The sequence below is a fragment of the Loxodonta africana genome, chromosome 12 (assembly GCF_030014295.1).
Source record: "Loxodonta africana isolate mLoxAfr1 chromosome 12, mLoxAfr1.hap2, whole genome shotgun sequence".
In the NCBI taxonomy this organism is placed as follows: Eukaryota; Metazoa; Chordata; class Mammalia; order Proboscidea; family Elephantidae; genus Loxodonta; species Loxodonta africana.
Genome location: NC_087353.1, coordinates 79,721,094 through 79,737,566, shown reverse-complemented (window position 1 = coordinate 79,737,566; position 16,473 = coordinate 79,721,094). Strand labels below are relative to the sequence as shown.

Here is a 16,473-nt window from a genome sequence, read left to right as displayed (position 1 = left end):
GAAGAGCCTTATACCAGTTTCTAACTTACGTCATGGAAATGTTTACTAAGAGAATAATTTGATGAAAAAAAAAATGCTTCTGTAAAGATGCTGACTGTGGTACCAAAAAAAAAAAAAAACCAAACCCATTGCCGTCGAGTCGATTCCAACTCCTAGTGATCCTATAGGACGGAGCAGAACTGCCCCACGGAGTTTCCAAGGAGCACCTGGTGGATTTGAACTGCCGACCTTTTGATTAGCAGCCATAGCACTTAACCACTATGCCACCAGAGTTTCCCTGACTGTGGTAGGGACTATATAATGTAGTGTCAGAAAAGAGAGTTTTTTTTTTTTTTCATTTTTGTTATGGAATATTTCAAACAAAAAAATGAGAATAACAAATCTCATCAGTTCAACAATCATCAATCACCCTGTAGTCAGTCTTGTTTTGTCTGTAAACCTCCCCCCAATTCCCCTCCCATATGATTTTGAAGCAAATCTCAGACATCATGATTTTATTTGTAAACATTCCCATATGTATCTCTGAAAATGAAAACTCTTAAAAAATATGATTAACATGCTTAAAACAAATAATAAAGATTCTTTAATATTATTAAATATTCAGTTCACACTACCAGTTGTCTCATAAATGCTTCTCCCCCCCCCCACAATTTATTTGTTTAAATCAGGATCCAAATAATGTTAACATGTTGTGATTGATTGATAAGTCTCTTTTAATCTATGGACGCCCCTTCATCTCACTTTTATTTTTCTTCTTGCAGTATATCTGTCAAAAGAGTTCTAGTTTGACCGAGCTAATAACTGAAGAAGGGATGACCCAACTAAAATTTCATCATTTTGCAACCCCTAACGCATTATATGGAAACCCTGGTGGTGTAGTGGTTAAGTACTACGGCTGCTAACCAAGAGGTTGGCGGTTCAAATCTACCAGGTGCTCCTTGGAAACCCTATGGGGCAGTTCTACTCTGTCCTGTAGGGTCGCTATGAGTTGGAATCGACTTGATGGCAGTGGGTTTGGTTTTGGCTTAAATGCATTTATATAAGGAGCCCTGGGGTGCAGGGTCAAGTGGTTGGCTGCTAACCAAAAGGTCGGTGGTCTACTCCACAGGAGAAAGATGCAGCAGTCTGCTTCCATAAAGATTACAACCTTGGAAACCCTATGCGGTAGTTGTACTCCGTCCTAGAGGGTCACTAAGAGTCAGAATTCAACTCGACAGCAATAGGTTTGGTTTTTTGGTTTAATGAATTAAATGGAGTTGTGCAAATGGTTAACCCACTTGGCTCCTAACTGAAAGACTGGAGATTCAAGTCTAACCAGAGGTGTCTTGGAAGGAAGGCTTGGTCATCTACTTCCAAAAAATCAGCCACTGAAAATCCTATGGAGCACAGTTCTGCCCTGACATATATGGGGTCACCATGAGTTGAAGTGAACTTGATGGTAGGTAGTTTCTTTTTTGCTAAATGGATTTAGGTGGTGAGCATTAATGGGGGCCAGAAGCTGTGTGTCTCCTGACTGAAGAGCACACGCTACCTTGGAAGTGGTCTTACCACAAAGAAATCAGACCTGAATTATCTCTATCATTTACAGGAAGTCCTGGGGACAGAGGAACATGTTAAAAGACACCACAGAGAGTCAATCAGCAAAATCTAGACTCTGGGGAGCTCAACAGGATAAATAACCCAGTTTCTTCAACAAATACATTGTGAGACCAAACAATAGTTCAGCTTAACTAGTAAAAAAAGGTCTGCCTTGAGCATTATGCTCTTTTAAGAACTATCTACATGGCATCAAATTGACAACAGGAAGTTGAAAGATTAGATAGGAATCTTAGCGGGCAGTGAGGTAATGTTAACAGAGGAGGCACAACTCAGAAAAGGAGGATGAAAATGGTTGTGCAACTCGAAGACAGTAACCAATGCCACTGAATCATACATGTAGAAACTGCTGAATTGCTGTGTGTTTTGCTGTGTATAATCTCAATAGCAGCAACAACAAAAAAATTAGAGAAAAACTCCATAAGGTTAAGTATTATTTGTCCCTATTTTCAAGTTAAAAACAAAAATCCCGTTGCTGTTGAGTCGATTGCGACTCGTAACGACCCTATAGGACAGAGTAGAGCTGCCCCATAGGGTTTCCAAGCAGCAGTTGGTGGATTTGAACTACTGACCTTTTGGTTAGCAGCCTGAGCTCTTAACCACTGCTCCACCAGGGCTCCATATACATATATAAATTTAATATTTTCCGATAAGGAAGCTATTTCCTGTGTCTTTTGTTTCACCCCATCTACTGACAGAGGGAGGTGATCCCAGGGCAGGGTATGAAATCCGATACGGGTGTAACCCTGGCTCTGTCACTGCCTGACTGATTTGGGCTCTTTATCAACCTCTGAGCTTTGCTTTCCTCAGCGGTGAAAGGGGAATCACCTTTCTTCACTCAACAAACATTTATTGAGGCAGGTACTGGGCTAGGGACACCAAGACAAACAAGATGGTGCAGCTCTTGAAAGCCTCCAGCTTGGTGGAGGACACACAGCAACGTCTTGGCAGTTCTCTTCTCAACATGGATCTCTAGCTCGTCTGCTTCTCTCCATCATGAAGGTGCCCACCCTGGTCAAGCCACCAGCAGCTCACTCCTGGATTCCTGAAGAAGCCTCAGCTTCCCCTCTTGCTCCCTGAAAATCTTCCCACTGTACAGCAGTCAGATACCAGTTGCTGTCAAGTTGATGTCCACTCACAGCGACCCCATGTGTGTCAAAGTAGAACTGTGCTCCATAGAGTTTTCAATGGCTGATTTTTCGGAAGTAGATTGCCAGGCCTTTCTTCCAAGGTGCATCCGGGCAGACTTCAACCTCCAACCTTTTGGTTAGCAGCCAAGCTTGTTAATCACACTAACTGTTTGCACCACCCAGAGGCTCCTGCACAGCCTCTGTTTAAACCATGGCACACCTCTGCTTAGAACCTTCTAATGGCTCCTCGTTGCTCACAGAATAAAATGCAAACTCCCTACCTTGGCCTTCTCCGCATCGTTCCCTGCACTGCAGTGACACTCCAAGATGTTGCCAAACTCAAGGCCTTTGTACCTGCTCATCCTTCTGCCTGGAATATTCTTTCACAGCTCTTCAAAGAGCTGGCTTCTCCTCATCCCTCACTTCCTTTTCCATTTACTCTCCATCGTTTCCACCTGTTTCTTTCCTTTATAAGCATCCCGGGGTAGTGCAAACCGATAATGTGCCTGGCTGCTAACCAAAAGGTTGGTGGCTTGAGTTTGCTGTGAGGTACCTCAGAAGAAAGTCCTGGCAATCTACTTCTGAAAAAAAAATCAGCCAATGAAAACCCTATGGAGCACAGTTCTACTCTGATGTGCATGGGGACGCCATGACTGAGTTGACTAGATAACAAGTGGTAAGTAAGTGAATTCCCTTCACAGCATGCATCAATATCTGAAAGTATTTTCTTTATTTATTTCTTGCTTTTCAGCTACCTCCTGCATTAGAACCTAAGCCAATAATGACAGTGAATTTGCCTGTCTCGAGGGAGAAGAGGCCAGAGGCCAAGAACACGGGCTCAGAGCCAGATTGCCTAGATGTGAATTCCAGTTCTGACACTTAACTAGCTGGTGAGCTTGGGGGAAGTCACTTGACTTCTCTGTGCCTCACTTTTCCCACCTGTAACACGGGGATAATAACAGCACTCACCCTACAGGGCTCGGGTTGGGGTTAGATGCCTAGCATACTGTCATACTCAACAAATGTTGGCTGCTACCGCTCCCTGCTCTGTCCCCACCGCCTGGTACATAGTAGACATTCAGTAAATATTTGCTGAATAAATTATAATATGTGATAAGGGCACCAACAGAGATAAGCATAGAGGAGGGGACACCTAATTCCCTCGATGGGGGGGTCGGGGCCAGGGACAGTTTCTTGGGGGAGGTGAGGCCTGAGCGGAGACATTGAGGATGATAAGGAGGTGGCCATGTCAAGGGGGTGGGGCAGGAGCAAGGGTACACTGGGCGGGTGCACAGCAAAGGCAAGGCCTGGAGGGAGAAGAGCCATGGGCAGGCACTGTGGGGTCAGGGCTGTGGCCATGGGAAGGCACAGTGCAGGCAAACCAGCTCAAGCCGGGCACTGCTCTGGAGGAGTGACCCCACCCTAGGGGCGTGGGGACACAGTGTTCCCAAGAAACAATCTAGACGGGTAGCCCAGGAGTATGAGGCTGGCAGGGTGAGGCTGGATCCTCTCCTGCCCAGGGCAGTGTTCTTGGTCTTGCTGTACGTGCCAACCATTTGCTTGTTGACAACGCTCTTTACCCCAAGAGGCTGCTCCCAGCACAGCTGCCTCCAGCCCCCAAGTCAGATTTTTCTCTCCACACACCTTTCCTGGGGCAAGGCTGGGCCCAAAGGCCTGCACACTTTCCACAACAGACGATGAAGCAGGAAGCAGTATAGCAGCAGCCATACTGTGTGGCCCAGATGCAGGCCAGGGGCCAGGGAAGGCTTCCTGGGGCACAAGCTATTTGGGTAATCCCTGAAGTAATAATAAAACCCAACCCAAACCTGTTGCCGTCAAGTCAATTCCGACTCATAGTGACCCAATGGGACAGAGTAGAATACCCCCATAGAGTTTCCCAGGAGTGGCTGGTAGATTCAAACTGCTGACCTTTTTGGTTAGCAATCGAGTGCTTAACCACTGTGCCACAAAGGCTCCAACTAAAGTAATAATAGTAGTAGTAGTAGTAGTAATAATAATAATAATAATAAATGCTTATATACTCCCAGGGCTTCTTGGACAACTGTCTGATTCTAGCTCTGGAGCATCGTCTAATGCCAAAAAGCAAGGAAATGCTCAAACAAATGGATAAGGACATGGTCAAACAGCCACAGGAGCCGACTGCCAGTGGCCAAAGGGGGAAGAATTTGAGCAAGAAAATAATGTGGTATTGGATTACAACCCAGTGTATAAGACAAATATACCCCAGTTCATAAGAAACCCTGGTGGTGTAGTGATCAAGAGCTACGGCTGCTAACTAAAACGTCAGCAGTTCAAATCCACCAGGCGTTCCCTGGAAACCCCGTGGGGCAATTCTACTCTGTCCTTTAGGGTTGCTATGAGTCGGAATCGACTTCACGGCAATGTTTTTTTGTTTTTTTCACACTAGAACAAAGAAATGATCGAATAGATAAATGAATTGAGACAAGACAAATCTTTCCCACAGAAGAATTACAGATAAGATATATACCCCCTCCAGGACAGGGACACTTAAGCCCCTTCCACCCCGCCCCCCAGTTAGACTGGACTTAGTGAGTCAGGGCACAGCGTGGAAAGGGGAGAATAGACACGTTGTAGTGGAGAGGCCCAGCAAACACTTCCTTAACCAAGTGATGAAGGTGACCATCACCAGGGGTGTCGTGCACCCCTGATATGATATGATGCGCCCCTGTCTAACCATGGGAAAACAGTACCCGTTGCTGTCGAGTCGATTCTGACTTATAGTGACCCTACAGGACAGTAGAACTACCCGATAAGGTTTCTGAGACTGTAAACCTTTATGGAAGCTGACTGTCTTTCTCCCTTGGAGCAGCTGGTGGGTGCGAACCACCAACCTTTTGGTTAGCAGACAAACTGCATCACCAGGGCTCCCGTGGGAAAAACAGACAAACGCAAATTGAGGGACACTCTACAAAGTACTTGACCAGTACTTCCCAAAACTGTCATGGTCATCAAAACCAAGGAAAGACCGAGAAACTGTCATAGATCTGAGGAGACTAAGGAGACACAAGGACTAAGAGAAACATGGCCTCCTGGATGGGGCCGTGGAATGAGCCTGGGGAAAATGGGTGAAATCTGAATAAAGTGTCAAGTTTAGCTAGAAGGATGTGTCCCTGCTGGTTTCTTAGTTTTGACAAATGTACCACAGTGATGTGAGATGTTGACGATACGGGCAGTTGAGTGAGGGGTACACAGGAGCTCTGCGGACTACTTTCACAGCTTTTCTGTAAATCTAAAATGATTCCAGAATAACAAGCTGATTTAAAAAATGCTTATGCAGACAGGCCTATAAAACAATAACACACGTGAGGAACACGCGTCTCAGTTCGATCAAGTATACAAGACCAAATGGGCAACACCTGCTCAAAAGCACAGACAGGAAGAGACAGGAAGCCTGGGCGAATGGACACAGGGAACCTGTGGTGGAAAGGGAAAGGGGGAGAGTGCTGACACATTACGGGGATGGCAACCAATGTCACAAAACAATTCGTGTATAAATTTCTCGAATGAGAAATTAATTTGTGCTGTAAACTTTCACCTAAAACATGTAAAATTAAAATAAAAGAAAAAAAAGCTTACGTGTTGCTTACCATGGGCCAGGCAGTTCTAAGCACTTTACATATATTAACCATTTAGTCCCCACAACAGCCCTATGAGGTCATTTCACTATCCTCATTCTCTAGATGAGGAAACTGAGGCACAGAAAGGTTAAGTAGCATGCCCAGCAACACACAGAGTTGGGATATAAACCCACGCAGTTTTGTGTCAGGGTCCATACGTGCCCCATATTTCCCTAATAGTGAAGCTGCTCCCCCCCACCCCCCTCCCCTCTCCTTTTTTTTGTTGTGGTGAAAATATACACCAAACCATTCACCAGCACAACCACTTGCAGCTGCTGCTGCTTGATTATTTGTCATGTGCTAAGCCCCTGACAAAGGAGCCTTGGTGGCACAGTGGTTAAGTGCTTGGCTGCTAACCAAAAGGTCAGCGGTTGGAACCCACCAACTGCTCCATGGGAGAAAGATGTGGCCGTCTGCTCCCGTAAAGATTACAGCCTTATAAATCCTATGGGGCAGTTCTACTCTGTCCTATAGCATCGCTATGAGTCAGAATGGACTCAACGGCAACAGGTTTGGTTTTTTGGTTTCAAGCCCTCGACATGTGCCATCTTGTCTAATTTCCTCAATAGCCCTCTGAAGCAAATAGCGTAATTGGTCCATTTTACAGACAAGGAAACTAAGGCTCAGAGAGAAGTGACTTGGCCAAGGAGGCAGAGCCTACAAGTGGCCAAGGTAGGGTTGGAACTATGCCTGATTCCAAGGCCAGCACGCTTTTCTACAAATGCCCCCCAGCTCCCCTAGCAGGAGAAGGGAATGCTGAGATGTTCTCTCAGAGGAGAAGGAGACGGAATCCCGGGAGGAGAGAAGGGTGTCAACACAGAGTATAGCCTGGTCAAGTAACTGGAGCCAATGGGCTGTGGAGTCTCGGTTCTGACACCTGACTAGCTTTGTGTCTTTCGTCAAATCATTTTATCTCCTTCTGCTTCTGTTTTCCTCATCTGTAAAATGGGGATAATCATTGTATTTATTCCAAAGATTATGTGGAGACTGGATGTGACTGTGACTCCCGTGAAACCCTCAGCCCCTGGCACACAGACAACCCCGGAAACTCTCAGCTCTGCCTTGGGACACAGGGAGCCAACAAGGTGACCTATTTTTCTTTGCAAGATTCCTCAGTGGCAGGTCTGAGTCCAAGGGGGAAAGAATGGAGTCTGAAGGAGAGGAAGCAGGAGCTAGTGTTGGGAGGGCAGCACTGGGGAGGGCAGAGAGGCACTTCCCTGGATCAGAGGCTGACTCAGCAAGGTGAGTGACCAGCTGGCTGCGAGAGTGAGGGAGAGCACGGAGTTGGGTTGACTGTGAGGTTTCTGCTCCAGGGGGTTGGGTGGCACCTTTTACTCACAGCTGCCAAGGGCTGGGGAAATAGGTTAGTGAGAAGGTGGGCAGAGAGGGACGATGATAATGTCATTCTCTTATGCGGTGGTACAGTGACGTGGGGTGGGTGCCCACACAGCTGGTCATACCTCCTAGTTCTTCTACTTACTAGTTGTGTGACCCCAGACATGTAACTTAACCTCTCTGGGCCTCAGTTTCATCATCTCTAAAATGGAGAAATAATAGTATCTTTCTCAAGGGTTTGTTGTCAGTGTTAAAACAGTTTTACATACATATAAGTGCTTAGAATAAGGAGGCTTGGTGTCATGGTGGCTAAAGCACCCAGCTGCTAACCAAAAGGTTGGTGGTTCAAACCCACCAGTCGCTCTGCAGAAGTCTGTAAAGATTACAGCCTTGGAAACCCTATGGGGCAGTCCTACCCTGTCCTATAGGGTTGCTACGAACTGGAATCGACTTGACGGCAGAGGGTTTGGTTTTGGGGCTTCAAAGGGCTTAGAATAGTCCCTGGCACGTAGACAGGGCTCAAAAATGCCAGCAGCATTATTGAATTTGTGTTCCTTGTCAAATGTGGGTCTAATACAGTGAAACCTGTGAGAGCTGGAACTATACAGCACTGACTTGTTTTTCTGGATCCTGCAAGTTTTCCACTATTGACAGGGTGCAGTCTTACCAATTCTATCGCTCTCTCTTTGTGGAAAATATTTGAGTTTTTCTGACAGGTTTCTGCCTTACACAGTTTTCGGCTTTCTCAGGTTTTACTGTAATAGTAACAACTATTACTTAATAAGCCCAGCACTACTGAGCCCTTTATGTGTATTAACTCATTCAATATTAAAAACAACCCTATAAGGTAGGCACTATGATTACCCTGATTTTACAGAGGAGGAAAACTGAGGCACGGCAAGGCTAAGACACTCATTCAAGGTCACACAGTATAAGCTAGAGTTAGGATTTGAACCCAGAGCCCAAGTCTTTGACTCCTTCATTAAACTGTCTCCTCAGCCATGGCCACACCACAGAGGCTATATGGCCAATACCAGAGGTTTTGCCTGTCCATCAGTGACCCATTCCCCATTTTTCTGCTAACACTTTCCCTTTTGGGGACCATCCATCCCTCACCCTCAGTCTATATGAGACTCCCTTTGAGGGGCACCATGTTGGCAACACATATACCATCCCCCAGTTGGTCCAGCCCAGTCTAGCTGAATCCAGCTCTGGAGCAGCCTATGGCATTGCTTGGTTTAGGGCCCATGCTGCATACAAAAGGTGTGTGTTTGTACACTGGGATCCTGCCCAGTGGGGAGGGGCACACACTGGGGCCTGACAGCAGATCTTAGCAGATCCTAATTTTCCTAGTTTCCCCCTTACTCTAACTCCAGGACATACTCTTACTGAGCAGTGGGCCATATATTTGAAATTACAGTATTACATCTCTCTCTTTTAGTTGAGTAGAGATGAGTCTGTGTACCTTACACTTTGGGTATCCCCAGTCTTATGGCAGGGCTGTCAGGCAGGGGTGGACAGGTGTGCTCGTCACAAAGGCTCCTGGCCAAGGAACTGGGGGTTGAAATTCAGCCTGCAACCAGGGGCTAAGCAGTAGTCCACAAGGCATGTCCCATCAGCCTGGGTGCCATCTTGTAATTCTTCTACCTGTAACCAGTTGCCATTAAGGCAACTCTGACTCATGGTGGACCCATATATGTCACAGTAGAACTGTGCTCCATGGAGTTTTCGTAGCTGTGACCTTTCAGAAGCACATTGCCAGGCCTTTCTTCTGAGTAGCTTCGAACCACCAACCTTTTGGTTAGTAATCTAGAGCTTAACCATTTGTACCATCCAGGAAAAACTCCCTTCTACTTCTAGGCCATAATTAAAACAAAAGGGCCATAAGTGCCCTGCTTGACGGGCCTCGAATTCCCTGACATTACATATAAGATGCCTGCCTGTTTTAGGGGGCACAGAGTCCATAGCTTTCAGCAGATTCTCAATAGAGGTTCCTGAAGGTTCATGAGTTGAGAGAGCTGGGCTTAGGCTTGTCAACAGAACACAAGGCAACACCATGGTCCCAGGAGGGTGAGACTTGAAGCCTGGCATGTGCCCAAAGCAGCGAGACTCAGCAAGAAGACCTTCTCCCAGAGGACTGGAGTGGGAGAATTTGAAGCTTCAGAGCAGTAGGACGCCAGCAACTCTAGGGAACTGGACAGGCTGAAGTTGGGGGTGGTGGGTGGGGGTGCGGTGAGGGGGTGAGGGGGCAAGGCAGGTGTGGCCCAGCCCCTCCCACACCTGGAGGTGTTGCCATGGGCAGGCTAGGGCCCTGGGGTTTCTGCAGTGCCCTTGCTGTTCGCCACCTCCCTACCTATGTGCTCCTGCCAGTCGTGTGGTGCCACAGGAGGTGTGGACAGAACTGGGCTCCTAGGCCCAGGATTTAAAAAATACACATATATTTTTTTTTCTGTAAAAGTTTACACAGCAAATTAGGTTCTCATTTGATAATTTCTACACAAAGTGTTCAGTGACATTAGTTACTTTTTTCACAATGTGTCAACATTCTCTTTAATTGCAGTCTGGTTGTTGGTTTCCAGTACAGGCAGTTCCCGGGGTTACTGTATGCACCTGTGCCGACTTACATACAAATTTGACTTAAAGACACAGGAACAGATCTTGTTCGTAACCTGGGGACTGCCTGTACTCTAGTTTGCCTGGGTTTGGTTTGTTAGGAGCCAGGGAGGCAAAGGACGTGGGAATCTGTGGACTAGTTAGTTACAAGAAGAACCAGACTTTCTGGGCTAACGTTGCCCGCATTCTGCCATCCTCTGAATGTTCAGAGTGGTTAGGGAAAAATAATATTTACAGCAAACACTTAAACATAGCCCTCTTCTGAGTGCTGACATAAGCCGACTCATTTACTCTTCACAGCAACTCTGTGAGGTAAGTACGATTATTGTCCCTGTTTTAGAGATGAAAAAACTGAGGGTAGATTCTGGGGTGCCCTCACCCCAGATCCCTTGCATTGGGCTGGTGTACCCATACCCCAGGTGCTGAGGGTGGAGGCTGGTAACTCTCAGCGTCCCCTTCTCCTGGGACCACCCTGGGCTGATGATGGCCTCCTTGCCTGGGAACTTAGGATACCCTACCCCAGCCTCCTGGAGAGAGCCCACAGGCTGATGTGGGGGTACAAAAGGCCAGCCCTGGAGTCCCTGGGTAGTGCAAACTGTTAATGTGCTTGCCTGCTAAGGGAAAGGTTGGAGGTTTGAATTCACCCAGAGGTGCCTCTGAAGGAAGGCCTGGCAATCTACTTCCAAAAAATCAGCCACTGACAACCCTATGGAGTACAGTTCTACTCTAATATACATGGGGTCTCCGTGAGTCAGAGTCAACTCCATGGCAACTGGTTTTCTCTTGTTCAAGGGAGGATCAACCCGAGGCTAAACTTCATCTGAGACCACGTCCTTGCTCTTTCCACAAATCCTGCTTTCCTTACACATTTTTCCTAGATTCACTCAGTGCATCATGGAGCCTTTAATGCATCCCAGTCTCAGGCTCAGCTTCCAGGAGACCCAGCCCGAGACACTGAGACACAGAAAACTGTGGTGCAGACAGCTGGTAAGTGGCTGAGCCAGGATTTGAACTTTGGCAATCTGGGTTCCTAGCCTCAACACTCTCCAGTCTCTGAGAGGAGGGGGCTGGCTGGGTGCTCACCTGTAGCTGCAGGGCTCCGCCCCGAACAGGCAGGCCAAGATCAGCTGCTTGCCAGGGTAGCCCATCGTTATTAGCTCCTTTCTCGGCACCTGGGAGAAGATGTTGGTGGCCTGCAGGACATACCACTCCGTCACCGCCTGGGTGGCGCTAGTGAAGTTCTTGAAGGTGCACACAGTCCCGTTGAAGCTGCACTGTGGAGACCGAGAAGGGTTCCTGTGGGTGCGGGGGCTGCTGGCAGGGCCCCAGCCTCTGCCCACCCCAGTCACTACTCAAGGGTCCCAGTAGGTCAAGGGCAGCGCTTGGCCAGCTGCCCTTCCTCTGTCTGCACCTTGGTGCTGGGGCTACCGGTTGCTCGGCACGTGGGAGATGTATTTACACTTATACTCACTTCTGCCTCACACACGAGATTATGGTCATGGAGACTCACATTCACAGCCACCAGCACTGCCCCATAACCACCACTATGCACAACAGGGCTGTGTAAGTGTTTGCTGTAAATATGAGTGTGCGTGCATACGCATACACACACACACACACACACACACACAGTCACACGTAGATGCAGACAGATGCCCACTTTCTGACATCCATAGCCACATGATATCATGGTCACAAACAGCATACACATATCCATCCAAAACTTGTTGCCACTAAGTCAGCTCCAACTCACAGTGACCTATAGGGCACAGTAGAGCTCCCCATAGGGTTCCCAAGGCTGTAAATCTTTACGGAAGCAGACTGCCACATCTTTCTCCTGCGGAGCAGCTGGTGGGCTCGAACCACTGACATTTCGGTTAGCAGGTGAGCACTTAACCAGTGTGCTACCAGGGTTCCTTATAAACATATCCATCCCTTCCCCCATATACCTAGATTCATACAAGTCGCCACCACACTGATACTCACATGGCCACGTATACAGGCACAGACCCTGATGACTCCTGTTACCCCTTTCCTCCTGATAGATACGGTCCCAGCCCCTTCCCAAGATATCCAGACGCGGTGCCCCTCGAGCCTGTGTGAGCCACAGAGAGTCAAGAGACTCTCCTCCTCCACTCTGGGAGAGACAGGCAGGCCTGAGCCTTCAGGAAATGCAGAGCGCCCTTCCCTGTCACCATAGCCAGCCCATCAGGAAATGCAGGCCACCACACAGACACAGCACAGACTTGGCCTTCTGCTCCAGAGGGCTTTCAACAGCTGATTTTTATCCTGAGCGATGCAAACAGTTCATGTCTGGCTGCTAACTGAAAGCTGGAGGTTTGAGCCTACCTGGCACCTTGGAAGAAAGGTCTGGCAATCTACTTCCAAAAAATCAGCCACTGAAAACCCTATGGAGAACAGCTCTGCTCTGACACACGTGGGGTTGCCATGAGTCAGAACTGACTCGAAGGGAACTGGTCTGGTGTTGGGAAAGAGGAGCTCTTTCCATGGAGGTTGCTGAGTCTGTGGGTGTGATATAAGCCTCGCATTACCAGGGCACTCCAGGTAAAAAGAGCCTACCAGAGAGTAAAGTCAATAGAGAGAAAAGCTGAAGCAAGAGACGGAGAGACATGAGTCCTAATGACACCACTGGAGCACCTGGTTCCAGCCACACCTGAACTCACTATATCCCTGGCCTTTTCATTTATGTGAACATTCCTATTTGCTTAAGCTACTTTGAGCTGGGTCATTTGCATCCAAAAGAGTCTTGACTAACATACCACCTACTTCTATTTTTTAAAAAGTTCTGCAAACAAATAAATGGGCAGTGGCTCCCAGCCTGCCTTTCCCTCAGCAAGACCCAAGTTATTCAAGAAAGGAAACTCCCATCAGCCCAGGGCTTGGCATGTGCCCGGGAACTACTTACTAGTCTCATGGCCACTTTGCACCCCTGGGCATTATGGATTTTTGGTGCTGAGCTGCTGCTTGCTGAGCCAGCGTAGTTATCCCCAAAGAGGTCGAGGACCACTGGATGGTCGGGGTTTCGCTCATCGATGAGGACCAGGGGTGTATGGTTCCAGATGGTAAAGTTCAGGGCCCTGGTGGCACTGGCATTGCTTGACTCGGGAGCCAGGATCCTTTCCAGGAGCGCTTCCATCAGTTCGTCCAGGTCCTTCAGCAAATGCTTGACTTTGGAATATCTGCGTGGGGAAGAAGCCCGGTCGGAGGGATAAAGGGCCACTGCCTCTTGATGCCTGTCATGCTGGTGGGCAGGACAACTAGAATCTGGAATGCTCTCTGCCTCCAGTGTGGCTGCCACCTTGTATAAGAAGAATGCCCTGCCCAAGCATGCATCTCTCCATCCATCCATCCATGCATGCATCCTACCACCCACCCATTCACTCATTCACCAAGTATTTAATAAGCACCTACTATGTGCCAGGTACTGGCAAGGCATAGAGGATATAGTAGCAGACAGCCTGGGTCTCCTTCCTTATGAAATTCACATTCTAGTAGGGAGGAATCATAACAACTCATGGTTATTGACTGTTACCACATGCCAGGTGGTAGGGGCTTTCTGTGTACTATTTTACTTCATCTTTATCACAGCTCTATTATTTTCCCCATACAGAGGTGAGGAGACTGAGGCACTCGGACTTCTTAGGAATCTCCAAGATCGCCCTACTGATAAGGGGTAAAACTGAGATTGGAACCTGGGTTTAGTGGGCTCCAGGGGGCATCCAGAGCATCCGGCTGCCAACCAAAAGGTCAGCAGTTCGAATCCACCAGCAACTCCTTGGAAACTCTATGGGGCAGTTCTACTCTGTCCTGTAGGGTCGCTATGAGTCAGAATCAACTCGACGGCAATGGGTTTGGTTTTAGGGGGAGGAGGAGTTCTGAGACCCTCCTTCCAGGAGGGAATAGAGAACATTGTGAGGAGTGGCATGTGTATGATCCTGAGGGTGCTAGATCTCAAGGAGCAATTTTGGGAACAGGAACCAGATTCAGGAGGGAAGGCCAATGGGGCTGTGGGGTTGGGTTCTAGTATCTTCTGCCTCTAGCCAATCCTAACTGGTTTGGGTCTCCTTGTATGTCCCCTTCATGGGCCTTGTCATCAAGTGGGGAAGGGAGAACAAGGTAGAATGGTTGAAAACTGCCCACTGTGGAGTCAAACTAGGCCTGGGTTCAAATCCTGCAGTTGCCCACTATGTGTCCCTGGGCAAGTTCGCTCGCCTCTCTGAATCTCCATTTCGTCATCTGTAAACTGGGGCTGCTACAGTAGTGCCTACCCCTAGGATGGTTGTGTGGATTAGAATTACAGCAATTACCCTCCCCCCCCCCCAAAAAAAACACTCAGCACACTGCCTGGCAGATCACAAGCACTTGTCATATAGTCAAAATTAAAAAAAAAAATCACAATTATAATGAATTCAATATTTGTGAAAAAAAAATGTTTTCTCTGCTAGGCTGTGAAGAGGGCAGGGACTTTGTTTTGTTCACTGCTGTATTCCTAGTGCGTAGAACAGTGCCTGGCATATAGTAGGTGCTCAATAAATACATATTGAATAAATACATAGGTGTTGGCATACCTGAAGACAATCAGCAAACGAAAAACCCAAACCCATCGCCATTGAGTTGATTCCGACTCGTTGCGACCCTACAGGATAGAGTGGAACTGCCCCATAGGGTTTCCAAAGCTGTAATCTTTATGCAAGCAGACTACCACATCTTTCTCCCGAGGAGTGGCTAGTGGATTTGAACAGCTGATCTTTCAGTTAGCCACAGAGCACTTAACCACTGTACCACCAGGTCTCCTTATGCCTGAAGACAGGAACTTGATACTTTTTGAGGTTCTCTAAATCTAGGGAGTTCATGAGTTTCGAATTTTACTTGCTGCAAAAGTGAAAGGGAGGAAGAGAAAGGAAGGAAAGAAAGAAAAGGAAGAAGGAAAAGAAAAGAAGGTAAGAAAAGGAATAAAGAGAGAAGGAAATGGAGAAAGAAAGTAGGGGAGGAAAAGAGAAAGAAAAGCAAAGGAAGGAAAAGAAAGCTGTAAGGAAGGAAAAAAGATGGAAGAAAATCAGAAAATGAAGAAAAGGGAAAAAAGAGCCCTCTCTGCTGAGGTGGGAAACCCTGGTGGCGTAGTGATTAAGTGTTAAACGGCTGCTTTTTAACGAAGAGGTCAGCAGTTTGAACCCACCAGGTGCTCCTTGGAAACTCTATGGGACAGTTCTACTCTGTCCTGTAGGGTCGCTATGAGTCAGAATTGACTCAAGGGCAATGAGTTTGGTTTGCTTTTTTTTTCTGCTGAGCCTAGCTGAGCGCTCCAGGGACCACCTACCGGAAAGGGCTGGCGTTGCAGATGGTGACAGCGGGGAAGTCCATGGTCTTGAAGCCTATGGAGAGGGAGACGCTGACCTTCCAGCTCAGGTAAGTCTTGATGAAGACACCCCACTGCCAGCAGACAAGGGAGGTGAACAGCAGGGTGAGCACAAACCACATGGCCTTCTTCTTGGGCCCCTCACAGATGATGCGCTTGGGGCCGTGGGTGTTGGTGTTGTTGCAGTACCATACCAGCAGCTCCTTGTATGTGTAGCCAGGGCCCTTCTGCAGTCTGTGCAGGCACTTCAGCAGGTACTTTTTCACCTGCATGGTGGCACCTGCACAGAGATACAGGAAAGCCACATAAGATGTGATGCCAGCCTTGCTTCTGAGGTCGTCCCAACTGTGGCAGAGGATGGACATTGGAGACAGACATCCCAGCCCTTCCACTCCTTCCTGCCACCCATCCACCTGTCCGTCAGTCCATTCTCCCTTCCTCCTCTCCTCCCCACTCTTTCTCTCCCTCCACCATCCCTTTCTCCCTCCCTCCCTCCACCCATCCATTCACACACCTATCCATCTACCCATCCATTCAACAACCATTTATTGAGTGCCTACCGTATGCCAGGCATGCAACTAGTACTTCTGGACTCAATGATGAGAAAAACACAGAAGGTTTCTTCCTTCTGGGAATTTCCAGCCTAACAGGAAAGTTACTTAGATTCTCAACAACCCAGGTTCTCCATGTATAAAGTGGGGATAGTAATTGTATCTAACAGGATTGTTGAGAGGGTGAAATTAGGGGATGCACAAACGTGCTA

At 47.8% G+C, this 16,473-nt stretch overlaps 1 protein-coding gene across 2 annotated transcripts in view; it reads right to left on the bottom strand.

The window, feature by feature from the left end:
* Nucleotides 1–16,473, bottom strand: part of SCNN1B (sodium channel epithelial 1 subunit beta) — an 84,757-nt gene that overhangs the window by 13,029 nt on the left and 55,255 nt on the right. The window contains exons 2-4 of one of the 2 annotated variants that reach the window (XM_064295697.1): nt 15,672–15,990; nt 13,260–13,533; nt 11,417–11,607 (exon numbers count right to left, since the gene is read on the bottom strand). In XM_064295697.1, coding sequence (XP_064151767.1) covers nt 11,417–11,607; nt 13,260–13,533; nt 15,672–15,982 — 776 coding nt within the window. In that variant the 5' untranslated portion in view covers nt 15,983–15,990. Of the gene's footprint in view, nt 1–11,416; nt 11,608–13,259; nt 13,534–15,671; nt 16,434–16,473 lie in introns of those variants that run through there. The other variant, XM_064295696.1, reaches the window with a different exon arrangement.